Here is a 27,141-nt window from a genome sequence, read left to right as displayed (position 1 = left end):
AGAGAGAGAGAGAGAGGGCGCCTGTCAGTGAATAAAAGCTATGAATTCTCAAGATTCCTCAAGACCTGAGCCAAGTTCCTGTGTCTTGTTTGCCATCTGCTAATTAAAGTGAAGGGGTTAGCCCTGAAGTTAGCCACAATGAGTTGGCCTAACCTGACCAGGACTCACACTTAAGGTGGACTGACCTTTAAGGTGGACCATCTGTTCTCATTGTAGTGACATTCTCAGCTGCTACCAAACTGTAGGTTGGGTCAAATAAATAACCCAACATTCTGGGTTAAATAGTCAGTGTATTCTTTTTAGCCCAGCAGTTTTTGAGTGTGTCTGTGATAATTATGAAGTGGACATCTGCCACATTTACAGTCTTTTTAGCATCAAATTCCCACTTTGTGTTTCCCTGCTGAGTTGTGGAAGTATAGTAACAAAAAGAGGGACTTTGGCACTAAAAAATACTGTAATTCTGAAAGATATCTACTTTATTTGACTCATTTGGACAGCTGAAGCTTCATATTAGCCTCAGAAAAACCTTTTGCACAGAATGAGGCTTGTGGATTTGATCTTTTCTTTAACAAAGGAAAGCAAATACTGGACTGTTCGACCTTTGTATCTTGACTGAATTGAGCTTGCTATCCAATGCAGGATATCAGGTCTCACTTGAATGTCTTGATTCTCTCTCTTAATAAAACAAATCTTAATCTCAATTAGGGCAGGGCAATATGGAGAAAATCAAATATGACGACATGTTCAAACAAATACCTCAATATCAATATTGCGACAATATTGTAGGGATGACTATTGAATAATAGAAAAGCTAAAACAGTCATAACAAGTTGAGAAAATTACATCACCTTACTGCAATGCAGCCTATACAACCAGAAAATCACAATTGTGCAATATTATCATACTGCAACATTAAAAAATCTAAGATGATGTGTCTCATATCATGATATCAATATAAAATCAATATGCTCCCCAGAACTATTCTCAATGTGACTATACCTGTTTAAAAAAAAAACCCTTACCTTTTATGTTAATTTCATTTAACATCTCCTGTGGAAAGGGGCTCTTTTAGCAACCATCCCCGATTACAGCTGTAAAAAAAACAAATCAAGATACAGCAAATTGGTCTACTCTGTGGCTTAATCAAAAGACTTCTTATCAGACGGTACTCTTGCAAGAAAGACATTTCTATTGTTGGCTCTGCCCTTTTCTGCATTTGAAGTACTACAGGGTTACTACAGTTCATTTTCGTGACTGATGTGTTGACTGGCAGCTTTGTGCGCACACATCACGCGTGGAGAGAGGACTGTGGGGAATGAGGATGACAGCAAACAGCGACGCTTATAAATAAAGCTGCGCCCACAGCGGCACAGACTGGATTTAGTGTGACTTTTGCTTAATATTCCAGCGCGGTTTAATTATTTTGTTTTGTTTGCACTTAAAGGCGAGCCATTTTCATACATGCCTTTTTGTTCTGTGTAGTAGTATATAGAATTGCGAGGACTGCAAAAGAGGAGAGAAAACCGGTCGGAGGAGGTGAACGGGTTTGTAGCTCTGGTTAGAGGAGCTGGTGTGACGTAGCAGACACACACACACACACAGAGAGAGGGAGATACACACATACACACACCGGCCGCTGCTGCGCCTGCCAGGATCTGAATGTGGGGAAATGACCGAGAGTGACCTCAAAGGAAACACTCTATTTTAGCGTTTGTTCGCTCGAGTAAAATATAGGTAACGATTAAGAGAAAGGCAGGCTAACATTGCCCCGGTTTGTCGTTGTAAGCAGTCGGGGGTTCTTTCTGGGATTTTTTTCCTTTTTTTTTTTTTCTTTATTGCCCCTGCAGATGCTAAGCTAAGCTAAAGCTAAAGGCTAAAGCTAAAAAGGGTAGCTGCTGCTGCTGCCATGGATAAAGCCAAGTCGATGATGGACAAGAAGGGAGCGTCGGGACCCTTTCACATCAACAACGGGCAGAGTCAGAGGGGCTTTCACGGTCCCACGGTGGTCGTGGCGGCGGCTAACGGGGGCTGTTGCAGCGGCAGCAACGGGGGTACTTTAGAAAACCTGCACCACCTGCACCGTGGGGACGATGCGGAGTGCAACGGGTCCCCGGCCAAGCGGTGCAGGCTACGGAGGAGGACGGAGTCGGTGAGACGGAACAGACCCCGTAAGTGTCAACAAGCGTGGAGACAGTAATATTAAAAAGATCATGAGCTAGTGTCATTTCTCTCCTTGGTTGTCACGGTTACAGCAGCCTGGGGTTTGCACAACCACGCTGCTCGGTGTTGCAATGACAGATCAGCGACCTCTGACACTGCTGCGTGTATTCTGCATTTATCATTAATTGTTTTTTTTTTTTAAAACAATTTCATGGTTAACTTATGTTCCACTTTAACTCCCAAGGGGTCTTGATATGATCAGATTAGGTGATCTGTGTCACTCTCTGTCCAATCGTTCAAGCCCCGCCGTCGTCAGGGAGACCCCCCTTTTGTTTTTATGCCCCCCCCCCCTCTCGGTTGCATTTTGCTGCTCTGTGATTGGTCGATACCGATGGTGAAAAAGCTCCTGATAAGTGGGCCTGGCTTGCCTCAGCCAATCAGCAGCCGACTCTTGTCTCCAGGGGGCAGGGTAGAAGGGCCGGCGCCCCGCCCCCTTATTTACTGAGTATTTCGGGTGATGTGAGCCAAGATCATCCGGAAAACTTTGCAGTATTTAGTGAAGAATGCTGAAAAGTGGCGTTTTTTCTTCGCTGTCTTAAGTCTATTTAAATATAGTACAAGTTGCTTTTATATATTTTTTATATACACATATATAACGCTATATATATTTTGTATGCACCTGTGAGCTGATATTTGCCTCACTATGAAGCTTATAAGTGAGAAGAAACCTGGTAAGTGTGAGTTGATTTCATTGTATTGTCAGTCCTAGGTATTTAAAAAAACAACCAATTCACCTCTGTTTTTTTTCTTTGCATTTTGTAACTTGTGTTTTTGGCTATGAAAACAAATCATTCAAGTCTTTATTTGCTCAGTTCATCACTTAATTATTTCCCTAGATGAGTGTTTGAGTCAGATTTATTAATGAGACTATTGCAACTTTAAAAAACCCAGTCTTGACTTTCTTAGGAAGTGCAGTTTAAAGTCACACTAACAGCTGATTGCTTTAAATGGGAGGGATCCGCAAGTCCTCACAGATCTGTTTTGGTTGCTGTTCAGCCAAAGACTGACAGGGTTTGTTGTGGTTTGCATATAACTGTCATGGTCAAACTTGTTCTCTCTCTGGAGATATTTGCTTAGAGACCAGCTGCAAGCCTTAGGAGCTATGTCAGGCAGCATTCCTTACAGCTGTCAGTAATAGTTTTTAGAGACAGACAGAAAGGGTGTGGACAAGGAAATATCCTGAATTGTTAAATGTAGTAAATCTGGATATTGCCACATTAATCAGAAGTAGGGCTGGGCAATAATTCAGCATCATTTCTTTCTAATCAACTCTCCATATGACCTTCCAGTGATCGATTTCTCTAATTGAGATATTGTGGTTCACCATTTTCAGGCCATAAGTTAAATTTCTACCGTAACCTGCAACAGATCTATCACCTCAGATAAACAAGAGTAAGAGTAGTCTTTGAAACTGTTGAATTTCATTCAGGAAGTCACTAAGACACCATTTGACTCAATAGGGCAAGCATCACTTCTTTCGTTCTGTGTGGCTAGTGATTCTTAAGTAAATATTGATATGTTCTGTTATATCAATTATTGCAGATCACCTAACTCCCAATCAGTAGCTCTTTACTGTTTCACAGTGCAGTTATTCATTTATGTGGCTATAAATCCAAGTTTTTGATTAATTCTTTGTGTTTTAAGGAATCTCGTCTTTACGTTACATCCTGTTAACTTGACACGCTACATGGTTTATTACACATTAACCATCCGAGAAGTCATACCTGGCAACTGTACAGAAAAGGGCAGGCACTTTAAAAAAAAAAAAAAAAACTTTGCAGGTGATCGGATGAACCATCTGTCTATCACTGTCGTACCTTCCGAGGCAGCTGGACTCACAAGATCATGCGAGAATAGGACACTGATTGGTCCAAACCATCAGTGGTTCCGACACAAACTCATAACTCACAGCTTTTACTTGCTGTTCTTCAGCATATTTTAAATGTTAAATCATGTCATTGGTACATATGTTTAATGCAGCTCTGTGTGTCATTTCACAGTTACTTTTATTCAGCCACCAGACATTACCATTTTCTACTAAAATTTCAGTGTCTGTACTCAATCTGTGAAAACCTTCGCCATGAAACTGCATCTAATACTGTGCTAGAAAGCATTGCTGCTTATCTCCTTCCACTGTAGTTCTGCTATCAGTGGTTTATTCTTTGTAAAAAAATAAATATTGAATACAACAAGATAAAACAGAATCACCAAGTGCCAAAAAATGTACAAGCGCTTCTTTTGGTGGCACAGACACGTTGACAGCTTGGACAGCTTATTAGACACACCACAGTAGACAGATTTGTGTAGCAGTGGGTGACACTCAGTCGTAAGTTGCACTGAAGGGATGAAAAGGATCAGTTATGGGAAAATCACACCATATTTTTACATCCTTGTTTTGAAGCATAATATGATCTATAATAATATCATGATATAGATGCAGAGAAAGTACAGGAGAAGTGTGACGTTGCATTGAATGATTGAATTGTTTGCTGGGGATTACAATGATGCATAGTTAGTAGCCTGAGAGTGAAAGGCGCTGTAGCAGAAGTGTCCCAGATTACATAATTAAGGGGACATCTCATCAAGTAAACTTTGAAATGTCCGGTCAGAGCTACTCTACTTTATGACCGTGTTATCCTTGGATGGGGGCCAGCCGTCCCGATAAACCCAGATAACCCTCTGAGCTTTTCCCCACCGCAGGCCGACCCTGGAATGTATTCCCCTCAGGGATGTGATTTTTCACTTTTGTCCTCAGATATGTTTTTACTGCTCAGGATTTGAGGAGGTTTAAGATCTGGGTTACTTTCGGGTAACACTGCCTGTTAGTACCCCTTGTATACATCAGTAGCAACCTACCATCAGTTTTACTTTAGTTTATTTGGAGGAGAAATGCCTTTATTTTAACCTGCATGTTTCTTCTTGTCACAGAGCAGAAGCTTCTTTTTTTGTAACTTGTGCAATTTAACTTTCCATTTGAAACCCCCCTACTGAGAGTTTAGTTCCTTTTTTCCATACAAATGCTTCAATCAGACTGTAAATACGCTACTCTGTTCTTTTGGTGTTTACCTAAATTAAGTTAAAAGTTTTATGAGGCAATTTGGGGAAATTTGGCACATAATTATTTTAGCGTTGAATCTATTGCTTAAGTCTGCTTTATTTTAAGATTAATGCACCGGGCATACTGCACCTTAATATACATCTCTATAATCCTTGGTATCAAACCTTAATTCCCCTGTTTGCCCAAAAACACATCTGTGGACATATTGCCACGTACTGCATGTGGGTATTTTACGGGCGTGGACAGGTTGAAGGCTATTTAAGTTGAGTTTGGCAGCCCAGCACAGTGAAGTCATTACCATCATAACAATGGAAGAAAGTGGAGCAAACAGCTTTTTTTACCCCTATCTACCTCACATATACAGTGGGGCCTGCTGCTTGTGTGTCCATGTGTCAGTGAAGCACATGGCTTCGAAGGAGGCGTGCTGCAGCATCACATCTGCTGTGTGCAGTTCCCTAAAAATAAAAAACAGAAAGCTCAGCAATCGACTATATTGTTATCTATTTACAGTATTTAAAGGGGTTGCAGCGAGACACTAATAGAAACACCATAGAAATGAGTACAAGTCAGGTTTATCATTCAGCTGCAGCACTGTTAGGTGGATTTGCACAACAGATAATGGAAATAAAGCTGTATCTGATATTATGTGGGAGTGGTGGCAGATTACAAACAGTATTATACATGCTGCAGGCCACATCAGTCAAAACAGCGCAGATATGTTTTTACTTGCAAGGCAAATGCTCGTTTTTGCCTGAACTTGCCAAATAGTCCAAATTTAGTCTTTTATATCATTGTGTGACTCAGTGTTTTGACTGAGTCTGCGGGGAAATTCACATGAAATCGCAGGATTGGCCAGGAAGAAAACACAGTCCACCTGGAATCTCTACGGTTCGGAGATTTCAGATTTCCTTTAGTTACGGAAGTGTTGAAACTAAGATTTCACTGCTGATATGATAATGGGTGTATTTGAAATTGGGTGGGTGGTGGGGGGTCTAAAAACTGGGATCTATAGTCCAGTGTAGTCATTGAAAATAACAGAATATTCACACCTAGTTCCAGCTGGTTGGGGTCAACAGTTTCAGCCTGTGTGTGTGTGTGTTAAATTAGTAACAGAATAACAGTAACTCTCATTTAAAAAGATGTCAAAACTGCTGCAGTTTCGAGTAAATGTTCTACGACTTTGCTACTACTGCATAAGTTTCAGTAAGGGTGTCGGTGATTTCAGGGTGGGGTCACACCCAAAAACCAACCAAAACACCAATTTCCATCTGAAACTGTGCACAAACCTGTGTGTTTGTAAAATAATTGTAAGTAATCCCCTCTCCTCATGTCCTGTCTCATATTATTGTTCCAGACAGAGAATATCAGACAGCAGCTAATAAAGAGGTTTCTCCTGTTTGATTTGCCAGATATAAAAAATGCCATCCCCTAGATCCCCTTAGTCTGCATGTTAAAGTGTCTGTGTTAATGCAGATTAAGTGTTTATTATTAGTAGTAGGTAAACCCAGTAGTAGTAGGCGCGGCAGTTCCAATAGTAGTAGTAGGTATAAGTAGGCTGCAACGATTAGTTGATTAATCAGTCAACAGAAAAAATGTCAACAATAACTCTAATAATTTAAAAAGTTTTAGTAATTTTTTTAAGCAGAAATTTCAAATATTTGTTGGTTGCATTTAGAGCTTTTCTGTTAAATACATGATGATAAACTGAATTTCTTTGAAGATGTGAGTTCTAAGAAATTATAACAAGCATTTTTCATTATTTAAATTTTTTTTATCGACAACATGACTGATAGATTGATGTACAAAGATGTGTAGTATTCATACCAACAGTTAAACTTCCAATATTGCTGATTTATTGTAATGGTAATCATTTCAATGTTTTGTTGACAAAATTTAAAAAAAAAAAGTGCACCAAAGTTTTTTAAAGCTCACACTGACGTCTTTAAATTGATCGTTTTGTCCGACCAAAGACGCTGAGTTTAGAGCAGAAGACAAAGACATCCTGTGATGTTCGGCTCAGTAATATGTGTATTTTGTATCCACTGTTTACACACACTGTGTTCATCTGGTCGCCTTTCTTGTCTTATCACACGAGCGTGCTGTTCAATTGTTGTACTTGTCCTGTGCTTTCTGTACAATGTAATAAAACACACGCACGCACAAACACGCACCAAGCCTCCCTGTGAAACCTGAGATTAAAGGTTAAGCAATAGAAAATTTAATAGAAACCGTTGCTGACGGTAATCCCTCAGATCATGTTGGGAATCTGAAAAGTGAGCACGGTAGAAAATTATAAAAATATATATAATAAAATATATTAATTACCCTTTTCTAGACTGTGTAATAAAATCAGACTGTACACGTAGGTACATACTGTCTCTACCATGCAGGGTTGCATTGAGAGGCAGAGGTGTGTTCGGCCACAGACCTTTCACCTACATGGATACAAATCACTGCTCAACCCCCCCCCCCCTTCCCAGCCCTGCTCCTTGTCACACTGACCTTTGGCTCGCTGGACACAGTGTGTGTGCGTGATATCTGTGTGTATATGTGCTCTTTAAATTGAAACCCTGGATAAGTGGTCACATTTACGGACTATAGGATACACTCGAAAAGGTGTATACTATTTACTTTTCTGTTTTTCACCATCATTCACTGACGTTTTACCGTTAGCTTTTAGCCTACAACACTTCGAGGCCGAGGGGGAATTAGATGCCATTTGTCTGAGAAAACATGTGAATATAGCTCAGTTGACACTCCTTTCATGTCTCTCCCGTCAGTGTGAACATATTTCTCGACATGAGTGACAGTGAAGCAGTAATGTTTCCGCTGGCTGCACATGCATTGTTGTCAGTGGTTCGATTGCAGAGAAGGGAATGATCCGGGGGGGGGGGGGACAGTACTGTGCAAACCACCATAAAAACAGTAAAATATAGGAAATATGTACACAAAATTTAACATTAATGATTAAAAAAAGGTGACACTTAGCAGTATGTCTTTGTTGTATAGTGTTGTTGACCTTATACCGCAAATAAAAACACCTTAATAGTTTTATTTTTTGTGCTCAAATCTACAAAATTGAAAAACTGATACAAATATCCACACAGCAATCTAACTACTGCATTTGCTTCACAGTTCAAACTGGTTGTGAGTGTGGTTTTTTTTTGGCTGAGACGGTGGAAGAAAATGTGATTGTCACTTGAGGCAGTCATGTAACTTGGCTGGCCTCTAACGGTGTTGCGTTAGCTTGTAGTGACACCTTTCATTACATCAAGGAAGGATTTTATATTTTTGGATTTGGGGTTTCACAGTTCATCCGGAGCTGTTCTTTGGCTTTAGGGTGAACCAGCTGACCTTAATACACAATTATGTCATGGGAAATGTTGTTTTTGTGTTATTCACATGTTGTAAACAAGCTAACCAAGAGTGAAATCTTATTTAGCTCACTGTTTATCCAGCAATTTTTTCAAGTGAGAGAGTAATGTTGTCAGAAGTAGGAAATATAATCCGATAGCTTTGGTTGTAACTATCCATCGTACTAAAACACACAAGATCAAGTTGTTAAATAAATGTGTTTTTACAGCTGTTTGTCTTTACAGCTGATTTTATTTTACATTGATTTTTTTAAAAACTCGGGCGAGTTTACTCTAGTGCAAATGTTCCTTGTGTCTTTTTGGTCATGTTTACAGATATCAGAGCAGGTCATTAGGGTAGAGGGGAGGGTATCAAAAGTCAGCCAGACAATAAGGAGGACTTAGGTGACTCCTACTGAAAGTAACTGAACACCATCCACTATTGTAGGTGTAAAACCAGTAGTTGTAGCAGCAGGTATCGGTGACAGCAGTGGTGGTTTCAGCCACTGTGTGCTCTAAAGGTTTCAATGGAAGTGTCACTAAAGTGTTTCATGCATAAATTGGGTGGACGCTTGAACATGTAATGCAGTTAAATATAACATCACATCTACAGACTCATATCACATATGATTGACAGAAAACAATGCAGATAAGCATTGTTATGTCAAGCACTTGAAGGTTATATCTTGCTGCTTATATAATATGCCAACACTTTCTGTCCTAATGGCTGTTAAATGGTTAATGGAATTTTAAAAGCCTGCACATGCCTTCATTGCTAACGTCACGATCAGCTAACAAACGCAAATAAATAAATGTTTACATGTGCTTCGCAAAGTGACCTGAAATGATGAGCTGTAATTGGCTCTAATCTGAAAGTGGACTGTGCCTCAGTGGGCAGACTGACAGAATCACCCCGTGCATTTCACCAGTCTGTTGGGAAATAGTCACATCTCCTGATCGTCTCACGTCAGTGCAAGAGTTGAATCAGGGTGGGTTTAAAAGTCACCAGACATAAGGAGACTTGTAGGGTTTGCTGGTTTGACCAGTCCAGGAGAGTTTTGCAAAAGAAAAATATCTGCAAACCATCTTAAAATATAGCTTATCTGTTAAAGGTTGTTGTGAGTAGATAACCATACTCACTTAAAGCACACTTATCCCATTGTGATCCTTATTTTCTCATAATTTCCCATGATACTGTTCAGTTCCCACCAAAGAGATACGTCCAGTTTGCTGTCTTAACTGGCCAGCGATCACTTATCAAGATAACCTTGTTTAATTAAGATTCAAGATTCCTTAATTTGTCATCCAGACATAACATCAAAGATGCATGCAGAACGAAATAACGTTGCATAGGAACATCACAACAAAAACAAGAAATATAAAGAAAACACCTTAGTATGTGCACCTTATTATGTTAATCAGTTTTTTTTAAAGAGGCAGTTATTAATAGGGTTCAGTGATGAACCAAATTGATTCACCAATATTGTAAATCTCTTATTGACCAAAGTTTGCTGTCATCACAGTAAAAATGGGTCACTCTTATATAATTAAACTGCTCTGTAAGACAGGCATCTTATCTGATGTTCAGCGAGCCAAAGTCCAGTTTAGAAGTCCAGTGTCTTAAACTGGTTGTCTTGTAATTATTACTAGCAAACAGTCGTATTTATTTATTAATTATTTATTTATCACAATTCAAATTTTAGATCATAGTTTAAAAAAAATCTCATAACAAATCATGGGTATGTGAAAGACACATTCATTGGGTGGTATGTGATTGATTTTATTAAGTTAAATAATAAGTTTAGGGTACATATTTGAGCATTTTTTTCACTATGATTGAATTTGTTTCTATGTGAGCTATCATGGTTTGCATTGTCTCAGCGGGCCAGCTCACCATCCACCAAATATTTGGATTAAATACATTCTTTTGTGAAAGGTCGCTGCGTTACACCACAACAACAACATATGTTTTAGTGACCACGTGTTGTCTTTCGCAGTTGCACAAGCTTTTTATTGTTCCAAACGAAAGACGCACTGATTGGTCCGAATGACAGCTGTCGATATGAAGTGCCTCTCCCATCTTTCCCTTTTGGACTCTGTGCTGTGCTGTGCATATGAAACAATAGAGATTTGATTCCCAGGAAGCTGACGGTCACACCATGGTCTGTAATTAGCACATAGTCTTCAAACATTTGCTTACCAGAGTTCAACCAGGACTATTTGGAAATCCTGATGCAAAGTGAGGCCGATCAATGCAGGTAGAAGCTAAAAGTAGCAGCATATGCACAGCTGTAACAGAAAATATCCTTCTGCCAAAGGAAAACACATTACATGTGGATAAAAATTTTGTTTAGTTTGTTTTAAAATTGTTTTGTCTTTTAACATCTTGGAAACATGTTTGAAATAAGTGCTCCACATCGAAAACAAAGTAACAGGAAACCTAGCTCCCTGTCATCATAAAATAAAAATAACGGCATTTATTACTTTTTTTTTTTTTACATACTTATAACTCAGATTGTTCTAATGTAAACTAATTTGAATCTCAGTCTATTGTATTTAATTATAATCGTCATACAAATAAAAGCCTACAGAATAAAATAAAATAAGGGATGACTGATATACCTCCAAGTTAAATATAGCTTTTGGTTTGTGGTGCATTAAACACCAGTACAGTACAGTATCATTTCCTTTCCATCCATGCCAGCACTCGAATTGAATTAAATTGATCAAGAGAGACAAGGAGCAAGCAAAAGCCGGGAAGAGGAGCGATAGACAACGATAGAGAGAGAAATGGAGGCAAGGGGACAGAATATAGGCTGAGGGAGCGAGAAAGGAAAGATGGCCGAGAGAGAAACAGGAAATGCTGGAGCGAAAAAGACGGCGGCGGAGGCTGAGAGATGGAGAGGATAAGATAAGCAAAGGAGAAAATAGGAGGCAGAAGAAGAGTGTGCGAGAGCGAAACACAGCGAAAGAGAGAGAGGGAGATGATGGAGGGGGGTTGTCTGTTTCCATGGCAACTGTGGCTCTTGTTGAGCTGTTGTTGTGTTTTTTTTTCTACTGATTTGTGCTGAAAGTTTTTTTTCCTCCTCTTTGTGCCGTACTCCATGTTCCTAGCAGACCCAGACAAACTAGTTTCTTCTCTCCACCCCTCTCCAATCTTATTGGTGCAGCGATGTTATCCGATACAATAAATACCTCTTTCATACAGTAGGCATATGTAGTATGTAGGTACACTGAACAGGTGTTCAACCTCATTTATTATGAGACCTTCATATCAGGTAGAAGTCACAGGTGGATATATTTTAGGGACTCCAGTCTGCAGTACAGTGTTAATACATCTCACTGCTAAACTATTAAATCACCGTTGATCTACATTGACTGATTTCTAAATAGCAGTCCAGAGATATGATCTTGCTTTCGCACATGCACAATATTTATCTCTCTCTCTGGCTCTCTTTCTGTTTCTTTTTTGCTCTTAATCAGATGGCTTTAAACATATAAACCATTAAATCACTTTTATCTTGCAGAGATGCCTGGTCACCAGCCTATTACTCACAATCCACCTTGCAAGATTTATCCATTGACAGAAAATTGATTGGAAAACATTTTTGTAATTGTTTGTGTTTATAATTATGTCTTACAAAAAAAAAAAGGATCATGAATCTGTTGGTCGCAGTCACTCAAAAGCGAGAATTAGCTACTTTTCTTAATTTTCTATATTATTGTTTGGATATTAGAAAGCATCAAAATTGTCACTGGTAAAATGATCATGGACATTACAGATGGATAGAGTACAGAATTTTGCAACCAATTTATGGAGAAAATAATCAAAATAATTGTTTAGATGACTTTATGGTTTGTCAGATTCTTCAACCCATTTCGTCTGCTTTAGTTGCTAGATCAGACTTCTTCAGCTTTTTGCGTTCATGTGCTTCACCAAATCCATCCTCCTATTGCACAGTCAGGTCTATGTTGAGCAGGGCCTTTTGTGAGGCTGACCACGGGATCAGATCCGGCCTGAAACTGGTTGTAATGATCTCCGTGGGAAGGTGAGCTTCTGTTGTAGATCGACCTTCCAATCTCGGGGTGTATCCAGTAGGCTTGATGGTGTTTGAGAAGCCAGGGGTTGGGGGAGAGTTAGTCCACCTTTTTGCAGCACTAGTGCATTTGCCGAAGGATGTGGTTGTGCCTCCAGGTGTAGCATCCTTGGGTGAGACTGGTCTTGCAGCCGTTGAGTATGTGCTGTAGGGTCGCTGGTGTTTGGCAAAGGGGAGTCTGCCTCCTTCCACTTTCCAAAGAGCTTGTGAGACTGCCTTTGCAAATCATTCTGCCTCGTCATGCTGCCGCATCTCTTTTACCACCAGCCTTCTCTTCTAGGCAGGTTGGTCAGCTTTGGTTGTCAACTTTGTTTTACAATGCCGTATTGTAATGGCCAATCATTCCTTGAGTGGCGTTAGGGGGTAAAAGCTTCACTGGGGCCGTCAGGATAATGGAGATAGGCCTGGACTTGCTGGGCTTTAACTTCATCTGTGTGTATGTTTTGTTGGAATTGAGTTTGTCAAGGAGTCTCTTTGTACATGCAATGGTTGTCATCAGAGTGGTATGGTATCCATAGAGATGAAAATCTCCTCCCTTTTTTGTAGACTTAGTCTGATGCCGTATCATGGTTACATTTTCTAAGCATCCTGAGAAACCTGACGTACCGGCTTTCTGTACCAAGGTGACAATTAAGTTATTTACTTTCAGGTAGGTTCCCATGCTTCGTGTAACAACGCTGAAGAAAATTCTCCCTTCAACATTCAGAAGGAGAGTTCTCGACTTCAGTTCATTTAGAGCTATCTACTGTCACTACCTTCAACATTCAGAAGGTTTATTTGCCAGAATTGATATTCAAGGCTTTCATCTTTTTGAGGATTAATACTTCTCCTGCTCTTCATCATGTTTTTGAGATGTTTTTCTTCTTCCACAACACCTTTATTAGCCTCAACAGAAACCTCAGGACCAAATGGCAATCTTATCCGGTAGGAAACGCCATTTGGTCCTGATGCTGACACTGTCGTTGCCTTTCTTACATTTTTGTCAACTTCGTTCCGTTAAGGAGAGTGGGTGTCACTCTCATGTTCTTGTTGATGAATGGGTGGCGTATCAGGATGTATGTTCCTCAGTTCATGTCTCTGGTTGTCTGTGTATATTGTTTTCAAATGATCTTTAAGTTACTTTGACACTTGGAGTTCATTGTTTTGTTCATCCATCAGTTCATCAGTGGGCTTTCATTTATTATCACATATCAGATGGCATATTACCTTACACCATAACCATAATGGTACCTTGTTGTTTACAGCTACATAAAAACGCAGTAATAACCACTGTGGTACTTATAGAGGAATATCTTAAACACAGTACAATAAGAAACTATTAAACTATTAAACCCTACCACCCCTGACTAAAGCCAACATTTTGAAAGTGTATTTTCTTACAAAGGTGTTGGTTTGGTCATTACAATCGGCATCGTCATTGTTTTAAAAGTAGAAAGTCGTTTACACCTCTGTCTTCCTCCTTTCCAGCATTTCCCTGGTTTGGTATGGACATCGGTGGTACTTTGGTTAAGCTGGTGTACTTTGAGCCAGTCGATATCACCGCAGAGGAAGAACAGGAGGAAGTGGAGAACCTGAAGTCCATCCGCCGCTACCTCACTTCAAATGTGGCCTATGGTATGTTTACACACCTACACACACATCGGTCGCACCCAGTTACTTGCGTCTGGTAGTTTGTATGTGTATCTAATAAAGAGAAAGTCAGGTCAAGGACACTTTGCAAGAAGATAGCAGGATGTTTATCACAGGGTGTCCCACTAATACATAAGACTTACATAAGATTGATAAGTTGTTTTTCCGAGTTTTGTCTTGACTTTGAGGTCAGTTGTTCAGAGATAGAGCTTTGAAGCTGAATAGCATCACCACACATCACAAAGTTTTAGGTCATAGAATTGCTCACATGCAAATTAATTACTTGATATTCCTAAATCAAATTCACCTATGGGTGCTTATAATGTTGATAATCTCTGAACTTTGTATCAGTAGTGATGAACCGCTTTAGTACATAAGACCAATTTTGTTAAAATGTTTCCTCCCTCAGGTAAAACAGGCGTCCGTGACGTCCACCTGGAGCTGAGGAACCTGACCATGTGTGGCCGGACAGGAAACCTGCACTTCATCCGCTTCCCAACACAGGCCATGCCCCGCTTCATCCAGATGGGACGTGACAAGAACTTCTCCAGCCTGCACACGACACTCTGCGCCACCGGCGGCGGGGCGTACAAGTTTGAGAACGACTTCCGAACAGTGAGTGTAATATATGTCCAGAGCAAGTGTCTGATTCTTAAAGAAAACTGGCAAATGCTTGGCTACTGATCCTGCTGCTGTGACTTGACCATCTAATGCTAGGAGAATGAGTAGCTCTGTAACATTTAAAGTATACAGAATTACATTTATCGCCAGTTCTGATTTGTGGAAGTGATAGTAGTACGTACAGTCTAAGAGTCTTTCCTGATGTAGAGTTCATTGACCTCATCTGCAGTGCAGCAGGATCAATTATCTCTTTCTGGGCACTGCAGCAGAAACTGAGCTCAACCAAGACTCTGTGTATACTTTAGTCTTAAAGTGCTTTTAAAGTCGTTATAGCTTTATAAAACTGACAAATCAATAACAACTTTGTAGTTTAAATGATCTTGAACAGTTAAAACCCTTTGGTGTAGCTAAAGGAGTGTCCTCTCAATGTTTTTGTTTTGTTTTGTTTCATGTTTTGCCGCAGATGGCCGACCTGGAGCTGCTGAAACTGGACGAGCTGGACTGTTTGATCCGTGGCCTGCTGTTCGTTGACCGGGTGAGCTTCAACGGTCACCCAGAGTGCTACTATTTCCAGAACCCATCAGACACCCAGAGCTGCGTGAAGAAGCCCTGCACGCTGGACAACCCCTTCCCCATGCTGCTGGTCAACATCGGTTCTGGGGTCTCCATACTGGCCGTGTATTCGGAGAACAACTACAAACGGGTGACTGGGACCAGGTGAGGAACACAAACACCTACAGTATGGAAACACACATCAATCATGTTGTACAGATACATTATAAGATAAGGATCATCTTGGTATGTTAGAAAGGTTTGATATCATCTTGTGCTGAACTGCCTTTAAAAGTTTGAGCCTCTAGCTTCCTGGAACAATAAGCTTGAAAATGTCTTATCTTAAAATGGATGATATCTTAACAGACAGCTGTCATTTGGGCCCTTTAAAAATATATATTTTTACTTCTCTTACCATTCTATTTTATAGAAAAATTCAGCAGCTTTGAACGTGCATTTAAAGTTCCAGATGAATGAGTTTTGAACATTAAGGTGTTTTGTATGAGTGCATTTGTGCTAAAGGTGAAGGTGATTAAATACTTTTTTAAAGCTTCAATAGAACCGCAAGATATGAAGAAATCTGTTGTTTGACTTCCAGCCATTTTATTATCTAATATCACCTTATGTACCTTAGTGATAGGACAAGGAGATTGAGATTAGATAATGCAATGTTGTAAATAAAAGAAGGTTCCTCCCCACAGACATGATGATAGTGTGTTGACATGGCCAAAAACATATATATATATATTTTACATTTACATGTTATATGTAATTCCTCTCTTGAACCAGTCTCCTGCTTATCTCTCACACCTTACTTCACCCGTGAAACTAGTCCACAGTTCAGTCAGCTGGTCAGTGTGTGTGTTCATGTATGTACACGTGTTGTCATTCTACACCACCCGTCATTTGTTGCTTCCTTCTTCTGTAAATGGCAAGCGTGTCTGATTGCTACTGCTTGCCATGACATCAGAGAGCGTGTGTGTTTCTCTCCCTCTCTGTCTTTCTCTCTCAACTTAACTTGTGATTTGGCGCTATATAAATAAAACTGGGGGGGAAAAAAGCTCAGGACAAAAGTAGATTTATATTTGGTGAAGTAAGACTTTGCATATTCATCAACTCCTTTTTCTCTCCTCCCCTCTTTTTGTTTCTTTCTCTGTCCTTCCTTCCTTTCTTCCTCCTCCTCCTCACTTTACCTTTGCCCATTATGTAACTCTCCAAATCCTTTTCTCTGGCTTGTCCAACCTGTCCTGTGTCTTTTTTGTGTTATCTTTTTTCCCTTCTCTCTTTATCACTCTTTACACACACTATCTGCTCCTCAGTCTCGGGGGTGGGACATTCCTGGGACTTTGCTGCCTGCTGACGGGCTGCGAGACGTTTGAGGAGGCATTGGAAATGGCCAGCAAGGGCGACTCTACCAACGTGGACAAACTGGTGAAGGACATCTATGGCGGAGATTATGAGCGCTTTGGCCTTCAGGGCTCTGCTGTCGCATCCAGGTGAAAGTCTACAACTTAACTGCAGTTGGCGTCAACCACAACATTTTATAGCACATTGCACTTCCATAAAGTCTCTCATGACACGGAAAAAAAAGAATGGTTAGAATAAATGCAGCAGAGATATTTCTTTCAAAAATGTCAGATCATCAGTCCAGCTGTTACGGCCCTGATAACAGCTTAAGGTGTATTTTTGTACTTTGGAAAGCTGCCCAAGAGGCACAGAAGATGTTATACAGCTGTTTTCCAAGGCTGAGTCACACTTATTGTGACGAGTAAACTGACTAAAAGCTGTAAACCCTCTAAATGCATCAGGGGCCATTAATAAAAAGATTGCGAATGTACTGGCTTACTCCTGGGCCTGTGATATGTATTGATGAAGAATAACCAAGTCATAAATATGGAGCACAATCAATCATTTTATAACTTTAGAGCTGCAACAATTAATCAATTAATTGATAAACTAATAATATTAATAGTAATTTTGACCATTTTTCAAGTAAAAAACAATTTCTTGTTCCCACTTCACATATTTGACTGCTCTTTTATTTGTAATACAGGACAGAGAATTGAATATCTTATAGTTTCTGATGTTTAGTCAGACAAAACAAGCAAATTGAAGACATCAGTGTGCCCTTGAATACATTTTTTGAATACAACATTATCTCTATTTTATAACATTTCTTAGACTAAACAGTCAATCAATAAATTGAGAAAATAACACTCATTGAAAATATTGATGGTAAAAGTAATTGTCAACTGCAGCCATAAACGATGTAACCTATTATGTGGAGTGGGTGAATCAGCTTCAAAATTTGCTGAATCAGCTGCCAGTGCTGATTTATATGTTCATTAGTTAACGACCCACACACAAAGTAATGAAGGTGAGAACATGAATTATTTCATGCTCTCACTGTGGCCCACCGGTTCGAGAGGATTTGCACAATGTGCTACTGCACAAACACACAAAGTTACATAATATGCTATGCAAATGTTATGTGAAATAATAGCTGACTAATTCCATAACAGTGAGCACAAGGTACACACACACACACAGACACACACACACACACACACACACACACACACACACACACACACACACACACACACACACACACACACACAGACCTTTGCTTGTTAATCTGGGTTCAGCATGTATACAGTAAACCTGCAGCTCCGTGTTCAAAGGTTGATCCATAAAGTCGTCAGATTATAAAATTTGCAATCTGTTTCTTGTTAAGGTGTTCCCTCTATCATGTTTCAATACAACAAACACAAACACAAACACACACACACACACAAAATGCACACGCTGACAAACCACACTTGTTTACAGTCGCCCTTGAAGGTTAACATGACATTTGGTCAGTGTGTGTCTTTTGTGCTTTTTGTCATTTAATTTGTCAAGAGTTCATCAAACTTGAATAGAACCCACAATAATGGTGTGTGTTTTTGTGTGAGTTTGTTTTAATGTTGTGTTTCATATGGTTTGTTATTTTTTTTGCTTTTTTTACAGTTTTGGTCACATGATGAGCAAAGAGAAGCGAGACAGCATCAGTAAGGAAGACCTGGCCAGAGCTACACTGGTCACCATCACTAATAACATAGGATCCATAGCACGCATGTGTGCTGTCAACGAGGTACACACACACACGCGCGTTCGCACACACACAGAAATGCTTATAAACACACACCAGGGTTTAGCCAGTCAGCATGACTTAATGGGATTTATAATAGACATATAAACATGACTAATCTCAAGCTTTTCTAGCCACTCAGCATGAGTGAACAAACTTTATGCTTTGTGAGAACACACACATTTTAATATTCTTGGCTCGCTGGTTTATCAGAGAAGTTTTGTTTTACACAGTTTTAAGAAGCAGAAAAAAAACAGCTGTTAAATGATCTTGCATGTTTTGAGATGTTTAGATTATCTTCATTTTTTGTACTAATTGGTGCCACAATTTCACAAACTCAAAACAGGCAACAAAAAACAGTTCCATCTAAAAGTTTAATAGTTAAATTACTAAAATATATGAGTTAAATAAAACAAAAATGGATCAACTCAAAATCTGGATTTGACTGTTTTTTCAGTGGCAGCAGCCAAACCCAAAACTTAGTTATTTACTGGAGTGAGGGATCAGCCTGGAGTCTTTCTGTGTGCTGTGAGCTTCTTTACAGTGTTGCCTTGTGGCATGGCGATCAAGCAGCATTGTACAGGGCTATCACTGCACACAGAGCTGCAGCGAAGACGCTCGTGCACACACAAACGCGCACAACACAAGGGGTTGAACCAGTAGGGACTTTTTTGAGTGCTCATATTTTCCAGGTTGAGTGAAGAAAACTGAAATACATTTTCCCTTTAAATGATGACATTAGTTTGCAAAGAGAAACACAAGATTGTTCTTGTGGTGTGTGTGTGTATTTATATAAAAAGTATTTTCTATGGTTGAGCTTTCATTTACTTTCCTTCTCAGCTCTCTAGCACTACCGTGTGGTTCGGTAGAGGTGTTGCATTTTGCTCACATTTTCTGAGTTTAAATGCTTTTTTTTTTTTTTTTAACATAATCTTTAAAAGCACAAACAAACATAGAAAAATAAATTAGCCCAAAAAATAACAAATTAGGTCGTACAATTTATACAATTATACAGAAAGAGTCTAATTCAGGAGTTATTCACTCCAATCCGTTACTTTTATACATTTTCCTGTTAGATCAGCTTGTGTCTTTATATTTAAGAAATAGTTCCTCTTGTGTGATCATACAGTGACCATTGTGAGTGCATTCTTACAAATCCAAAACACAAGTCCACAGCCTGTTGATATTCTTTGTGCTCACTAGAGGGAGCTGTTGTACTCCAAAAACATACATAAGAGTTACAAACTTTTAGACTTATGTAAAATATATAAATGTATATACATCCATATGTACTATTTATGAAATTCTTTAATTAAATAATGTGATTAAAACAATGTATTATGAAGATTGGCATTCACATTGTCCATTTCATAGAAAGAGCAGGGGCACCAAAGTTTGATGTGATCAGTGGAGTCTACGTGTATAGAACAGTATTTGGCCATTCACAGTTTATTTTCTCTTTGTTTGTTTTTTGGGAGGCGTTTTAAGTCTTAATTAGAGTCGTTAGTAGAGGAGTAACAGGAAATATCGGGAAGAGTGATGATGGGGAATAACCTTTCACATGTTTGAATAGGGATTTATATTGTTTCTAATTTCTGCACAGTTGTCACACATATATAAGGGCTTGATTTATTTTCTCTGACTGTTTTTCCTGCCCCTCATCTAAATTTCAGAAAATCGAGCGTGTCGTGTTTGTTGGGAACTTCCTTCGAATCAACACAGTGTCTACAAAACTGCTAGCCTACGCCATGGACTTCTGGTCTAAAGGACAACTAAGAGCTCTCTTCCTGGAACATGAGGTCAAATAAAAAATAAAATCTGTTGCATACATCTAACTAAGCTGTGAATCACTGTTCAGACCTGAAGGAAAACTCAAACTTCCTTTTTGTTAGTGCTATAAAATAATAAAAGAAAACAAATCTATGATCCCAGTTTGCACATAACAAGTTTTATATTTAGATTTCTGCAGGTACTTAGTAACAATTATCACTACATTAAGTGTAAAATGTCTTGTTCTTGTGTGTGTGTGTGTGTTTATTCGTGCATGTGTTGTGTCTCCAGGGTTATTTTGGAGCTGTGGGTGCGCTGATGGAGCTGCTCAAGACAACAGAGGACCCGTGAGGGACACTCTGTCGTGACATCATCAGCCCTCAACAACACGATGTCATCCATCCCTTATCGCTGTGATGTCATCAACTCTCAAAGCTGTGACGTCATCAACTTCAGACGCTGCTGAAAGGTCCCGTTCACAGAGGCCCCTAAAAGGAACACTAAGAGAGAGACACAGAAACTGGGAAAAGCCATTTTAATAATTTAACACTTGTAAATAATGATAACCTCTAACATCTATCTCCTAAATTTCCCAAACAGAGTCCCCCTATCATAGAGGTTTTAATATTGTAATCATTAATTTATGGTTTCCTGTAATCAACTCTGTTGATTCCTGTGATCAGTCTTGTGTCAGGAGGCACAGAGAAACAGAGTATTTTAGTGTTTTTTGTTACTGTGTGTGTTTGCGTGAAAAGCTACTGTAGCATTACGTCCTGGAGGCTGTGGCACACCAGGCGACTATTTGTGCAATGGTCCTTTTAAGATAGGATGTCTGCAACAGACATTATGTTACTCTTCAGTGAGTAATTGGACATTTTTACCACCAGGGACTCAAGGAAAAGTCTCTTCTGCGGCCAGAAAAACATCAGCTGTAAAACCATCGAGGCCACAGCTCGTGGTCAGACTGCGGCTGGTCAGCGACGTGCTGCTCATGTTGCCTCTATTTGCACAAAAAGTTGCCCACCATGCTACAGTCTTCTGAGGAGTGCACTGAAGCCAAATCCTGTTGAGATTCATACAACACCTGCCTCCTTCAGCTCAGATAGGAAGCAGGAAACGGTCTTTATTCTTTCTGTTGCTCCACTGCACATGGCCTTTGCTTTTTTTTCTTTTCTTTTTTTTTCTTTGTCTCTTCTCCGACTGCCTACATGTAAAACAGCATTGTCAACACCGTATTGCCATGCATGCGTAACTAACCCGCTGAGTTTAGTGTTAGATGACGGGACCAAGACACTGTCTTCCAACAGATAGCGCTACAGCTGTGTCTGCGTCGTTAATTTGTGTCCACTAGCGTCAAACACAGTCAGTCCAGCTCAGCAACCTGTGTCTGTGATATGTGAGGTACTGTGGGATCTTCTTCTTGTCTTCTCTGTCCAGCTCAAGGACGCTTCTGCAAGATTGAGGTCCACATCCTCCGGCTTCGTTGCCACTCTTCTGCCTTGTTTGGGTGTTTTTAATGTGATTTAATTAAGTGTTAATTTTCTCCATGTGAATCCTGGCATAAAAAAAGGTTCAGCACCCCCTGTTGTATATGCAGATGCAGCAGAGTCCGAGCCACCTTTTTTGGAGACAATGGGGACCAAGACAGTTTTTGCAAAGAGTCGCCCTTCATGCAAATTACAAATAATGCAAATTGGCTAGCAGCAGATAAACTAGATTAGACTGTGTGATTACTGTCTTATGTTGCAGATATTGTGTATAACAGCCTGTGATTTATTCTCAAAGTGCTAAGTGGGTACATTAAGTTTCATCCTCTCCACTTTTCACTCGCAGACAATGAGAAAAACAATCATCTTTCAATTTGCATGCTGCTGTTTGAGAACAGTGAGTCAGGGCACCTTTTACGTGCCCAAACTGCCTTTTCTGTCCTGATCTGACACTGCACCCTAGAAGAGATTTAAGCAATTTAATTTCAAACTCTGTATTTACAGTATACTTGAAAATGCTGAACGTGGTGACGACACGGCCTGAGATTCTAGGATGGAAAACATCGCTCGCCTGAAATGCCTGTGATAATAATATTCTGAGGGCAGGAAGTTTAAAAGGAATCTCACAATCTGCAATTATGTTAAGTTACATGCACACCTCATTGTAAAGCAACGGTTGCTGCAATTTACTCTGCATGACAATAACAGCTGTAAAGAGGAATTGCTCCTTCTAGACCTCTAGATTAGAACAGTTAAGGATAAACATGGACCATAAGTACAGCCGAGGTTCCTTTTAATGTCAAGGAAATGCCCCCTTCAGGCCCCCACTCCCCAAACTGCCTGGACCTTCTCAGCCTTTCATCTCTGTTTAATTGTGTAAGCAGCTGTACCGTAAAGCTGGGCGGTGCAGTCTCTTCTGTCCACTGCTTTATACAGAATATTTAGCACCACTGTGTACATGCCTTTACTCTCTCCAGCAGAGAAACTGTCCGCCCCCCCCCCCCCCCTTTTTTTTTTTTTTTGGAATCCCTCTTCGTGTAATCACCTCCATCTCTCAGTTTTTGTTTTACACTATTTATTGTTAAATACCTCCAAACTATCACTACAAACACTTTTTGGGGCAGTTAGTTTTATTTGTCTCTGAGCCTGAGTTCACCACTTTAACAAGATATTTTAATTTCTTCTTTAATATTGAGCATTTTACTTTGCTAGTTGAACTTGAAGTTATCGCCTCTTCATCATCTAAGTACACTGACTCCGACTAATATGTTTGCTGCTATGCAGTCCTGTTTTTGTTTAGTTTTTTCAGTACAAAGACACATTAGGCAGTTGGATTATAGGCAGGAAGTTGTTATTTCAAGTTGATGTTATCATCCACAGCTACTCACAATACCTTAACATTTAAAAACATTTAAAGTTTTGCTGTGAAATTCAGTATTTGTCATTTGAAGCAACTGTGTTCGTAAATTCAGGATTTAACAGGTTAAATTAGGGTAGATATGTCAGATGAGGGTTATTATAATAGACTCACAAAGTCTTTCTCATAATCCCTCTTTTACAGAGTGGATCCACTCTGTAGCTCCTAAATACTTTAAGTCTTGTTCCTACTGTGGATATATTGTGTGTAACAGATTTCATTAATTACCTATTGGCTGAACTAATTCGAATGTCAACACTTATGCAAGTCTTCAGACTAAAACTGTGGTGAAAGACTATTTGACATTTGGCAACCTTTCATCTGAGATCATGAATCATCAACTTGTTCGATCCAGCCTGTTTTCAGCTCCAGTGACGCAGCAGATGTTCTTTTCTGGTGCTCTCCACTTTTTTTTTTTTCTGCCTTGGTTCGACTCATGTTTGGATGAGTACAGTGGCCTCAACCTAACAGGTGCCACTCAGCTTTAAAAAATCAGACTGGTGTTTTTCTTTTTTCTTGTGCCGACCCTCCTCCTCCTAATCTGAAAACTCTCATCAGCTGCCTTCACTTAGCCTGGTTACACCACATTTGTGCCCTTCCTTCACCTTTCCTGTGTGGTTAACTTTTTATTTCTTAACCTGCTGAACTTCACCTCGGTGTTCTTGTAATCTTGAGCATGTTCGATTTTTCACTCTTTGTTTCCTGAGTTAGTTTTTTTGTTTGTTTCTTTTATGCTAATGTAACAGAACGAGTGCATGTTAACACACATTTACAGTTTGGATAGCAGAGTGTCCACAACTCTCTGGCTAGTCCTAAATGTTTCTGAAATGATTACATTTTGGTACTAAAAGTTGATCATTTTGAAAAGTCTTGAGGTATCACTTTTCATGAACAATGAGAACTGGATTTTTTTTTTCTTTCCCTGAAATGCATTATTTTGGGCAACAGTTTGGTTTGGGAACATTTTTAAAAATACATGTCCGTTTAAAGTATTTCTATCCTGTTTTTTTGATTTTGTAAAATATTTTTCTGGCCAGTAATAAGAAATAATAATGTGAGTTAGAGTTAGTCCCCCCCCCCCCCCCCCCCCCTTACATGTTTTGAGAATACTGTTGTACTGATTTTCTTTAATGGTTTGATTGACTTTAGTTGGCCTAAAAGAACCAATGTGATCGTCCCCAGAAATGTAAAATCCCTGCTATGATGCTCTGTCCCGCTCGTTAAACATGTTGTGTGGTGTGTGCTGCACTTATAAAAGCGATCAGAGTTTAAAATGCAAGCTGTACATTTTAAACACGTCATCACTGTCCTGCAGAGCCTCTCATCTCAAAACAAGGGACGGCAATGATTTGAACATTTTCAACTCTTTTATCATTTGATGCACTGTTTTATTGGGAATAGATGTAAATATAGATAGAAAATATGAGATGATTTGTGGTCTCTGCAGAATATGGATGACATGCGCTAAAAGTTGTTCTTTTTAAAATGTGTGTTCCTTTTCTTCTTTCTTTTTTTATTGTATATATTTGTGGAGATAATATATATTCCTAAATCGAGCTCACTTGCCAGAATTAGCTAATCTAGGCCAGCATTATTCAAAAGTTTCCAATCCAGTGTTACAAACTGTCACGCGAGTATCAGGACTTCAAATAATTTGAGTATTTTGGACCTAACTAATCTACTCTACTGCTGCAGTTTCTGTTTGTTTGACTTTCAGAATCAATCACACTTCATGGTATTAAAATGATCAGCTTCAGCTCTAATGAAACCCATCAAACCCTAAAACAGTATCACATCCTGGACTGTAGTCGACTTTATTGTTAAAAGCTTTAATAGTGTTTAAAGCAAATTTCTGTAACTACATCTCAGTTTGAAGGCAAGAATTCAGTCGTTAAAGTATTTTAGCTTCCAAGCAAGTGATTTTTACTGTAATCATGAGTGAACAACGTGGCTGCTTGTCTGCTTTGATAACAGTTTTTAGGGTTTTGGGTTGATGGACCATCTGTACTCGGATCCATATGTTTTGCACCGTACTTGTAAAGAAAGCTTTGGCTATAAAAGCATCTACCGAACGGCAAATGTTGTGTCACCCATAGTGAAATCTAAGCAACGGGCTATGCAGTAATTCATCCATTTATGTTTTTGTCCCTTTTTAACAAACCTCTCCAAAACCTACCAGAGCTGATTTGACTTGTTTGTAAATGTTTAAGAAAAAGGATAATAATATGCAACCTTGTTAAGTTTTCCCCTCTGAGAAATCCTGTTTTTGAATCTTGATGGAGAAAGTTCAGTCCTGCTGATTCAAGTCGTTAACACTATTAAAGGCGGATGCTCATAACAGGATGTTTTAGACCTAATTAAGAACCAGAAATGGAGAACGAAGCATTTTTTATTATTGTGATCTGTGTGAACTAATCATACTAAACAGGACATGGTCACACTTGCCTATAGTTACTTTTGAATAGCAGACTCCTTCAGGTTATGCTTCTTGTCGCTTGATTAATCCAGGTTGAGTATGTTTAAACTTCATTCTCATGTGGTTTTTTTTATATCTATGTGTTTAAAAAAACCTAAATATCCAATAGGTTGTTCTCTGTGACAATGTTCATTTTTATTTCCTGAACATTTTTTCTTCAGGATGGCCAAAAAATCTTCTATCTTGTGACAATTGAAACCTCATGTAGCGCATTAGTCCCAATGACATAATGTTGTTCCTTGTGCCCTTGTGACCTTTTTGCTTGTCTAATCTTTTTCAACCCATTTTGCTTAAATCGTTCGGCATTTCTTCAGAGGTTCTTAATCTTGTCAAACATCCTGTTGGGAGGGGGGGGGGGCAACAACAACAAAAAACGAAACACACACATCCAGCCTCGAAAAAACTGTCTTCTGGTATTGCTTGACGGGCAGGAAAGACCTTTTCACCCTTGTGTATTATTTGATTGTACAGAGATTTTGTAAATACTATTAATATGATATATTCTACACCAGCAATCTGTCTGTTGATAAAGTTGTTTCAGCTGTTCAGGGCCAGGTTTCCCAAAAAAAGAAAAAAAACAAGGCTCGGCACCTCATTTATTACAATTCCAAAGCAGACAGAAAATGCATCGAAATAAGCCGCCACCCCCCTCCCCCCACCACCACCACCACCACCTTAACAAATGATAAGTAGTATTAGTAATGCTTGTGTTAACCTATTTGTGGTGTCATATTGGTGAGACTTCATTAGAGCTAGATACTTTTTTATGTGATTGTGTAAACTTTCTGCTATTCATGGTAACGTGTGTTAAATCCACCAATCTAATGATTTAATATTACATGCATTACCTACTTTAATATCATTCCCCCTAGTCCATTTGACTTTAATTCAAAAATACCTATCGTAAATAACTCCTTTGAATTTTAAAAGACGATTTAAAACTGAATTTAAAGTCCTTTTTTTAAGGGGAAATGTAGTCCGATCAGAGCTTTCCTTGACACTCTTAAAGTGTTGAACTTGGTTTGATGCTCTCGGTCGCTTCAGTCCAGGTCCCCGTTTTCTGTCTGCTGGATTTCAGTGCCGGGTGGTTCACTTCAGCTCCTCTGTGATCTGGATCTGGATCTGGGTGTGAAAGTTTTGGGAAGCCCAGTGCTGGTTGTTGGCGTCAGTTCTGCTGCTGCTTTTAACTCCGGCTTGAAAAAAGAAAGGGTTAACAAACAAAAAAAAGAATCTAAAAAGGAAAAGGCTCTCTGCCTTGTGCAATGTGTATGTACTGAAGTGAAGAGTTTTGGTTTTTTTTTCTAAAAAGGAATAAAACTAAAACTGGA

General features: G+C 39.3%; 1 protein-coding gene across 2 annotated transcripts; it reads left to right on the top strand.

Moving 5' to 3' along the window:
* Positions 1-1,423: 1,423 nt before the first annotated feature.
* On the top strand, positions 1,424-27,141 carry pank1a (pantothenate kinase 1a). Of its 2 annotated transcripts, none has more exons than XM_062429939.1 (8): positions 1,424-2,168; positions 14,196-14,342; positions 14,767-14,972; positions 15,442-15,695; positions 16,850-17,026; positions 18,543-18,666; positions 20,337-20,462; positions 20,725-27,141. In XM_062429939.1, the coding sequence occupies exons 1-8, from the start codon at positions 1,907-1,909 to the stop codon at positions 20,782-20,784; spliced, it is 1,356 nt and encodes a 451-aa protein (XP_062285923.1). In that variant the 5' UTR covers positions 1,424-1,906; the 3' UTR covers positions 20,785-27,141. The 2 variants fall into 2 exon arrangements, with proteins under 2 accessions (XP_062285923.1, XP_062285924.1); XM_062429940.1 differs by lacking the exon at positions 1,424-2,168 and adding an exon at positions 2,733-2,891.

Source organism: Scomber scombrus, chromosome 12 (assembly GCF_963691925.1).
Source record: "Scomber scombrus chromosome 12, fScoSco1.1, whole genome shotgun sequence".
NCBI classification, from domain to species: Eukaryota; Metazoa; Chordata; class Actinopteri; order Scombriformes; family Scombridae; genus Scomber; species Scomber scombrus.
This window is presented reverse-complemented; position numbering and strand designations above follow the sequence as displayed.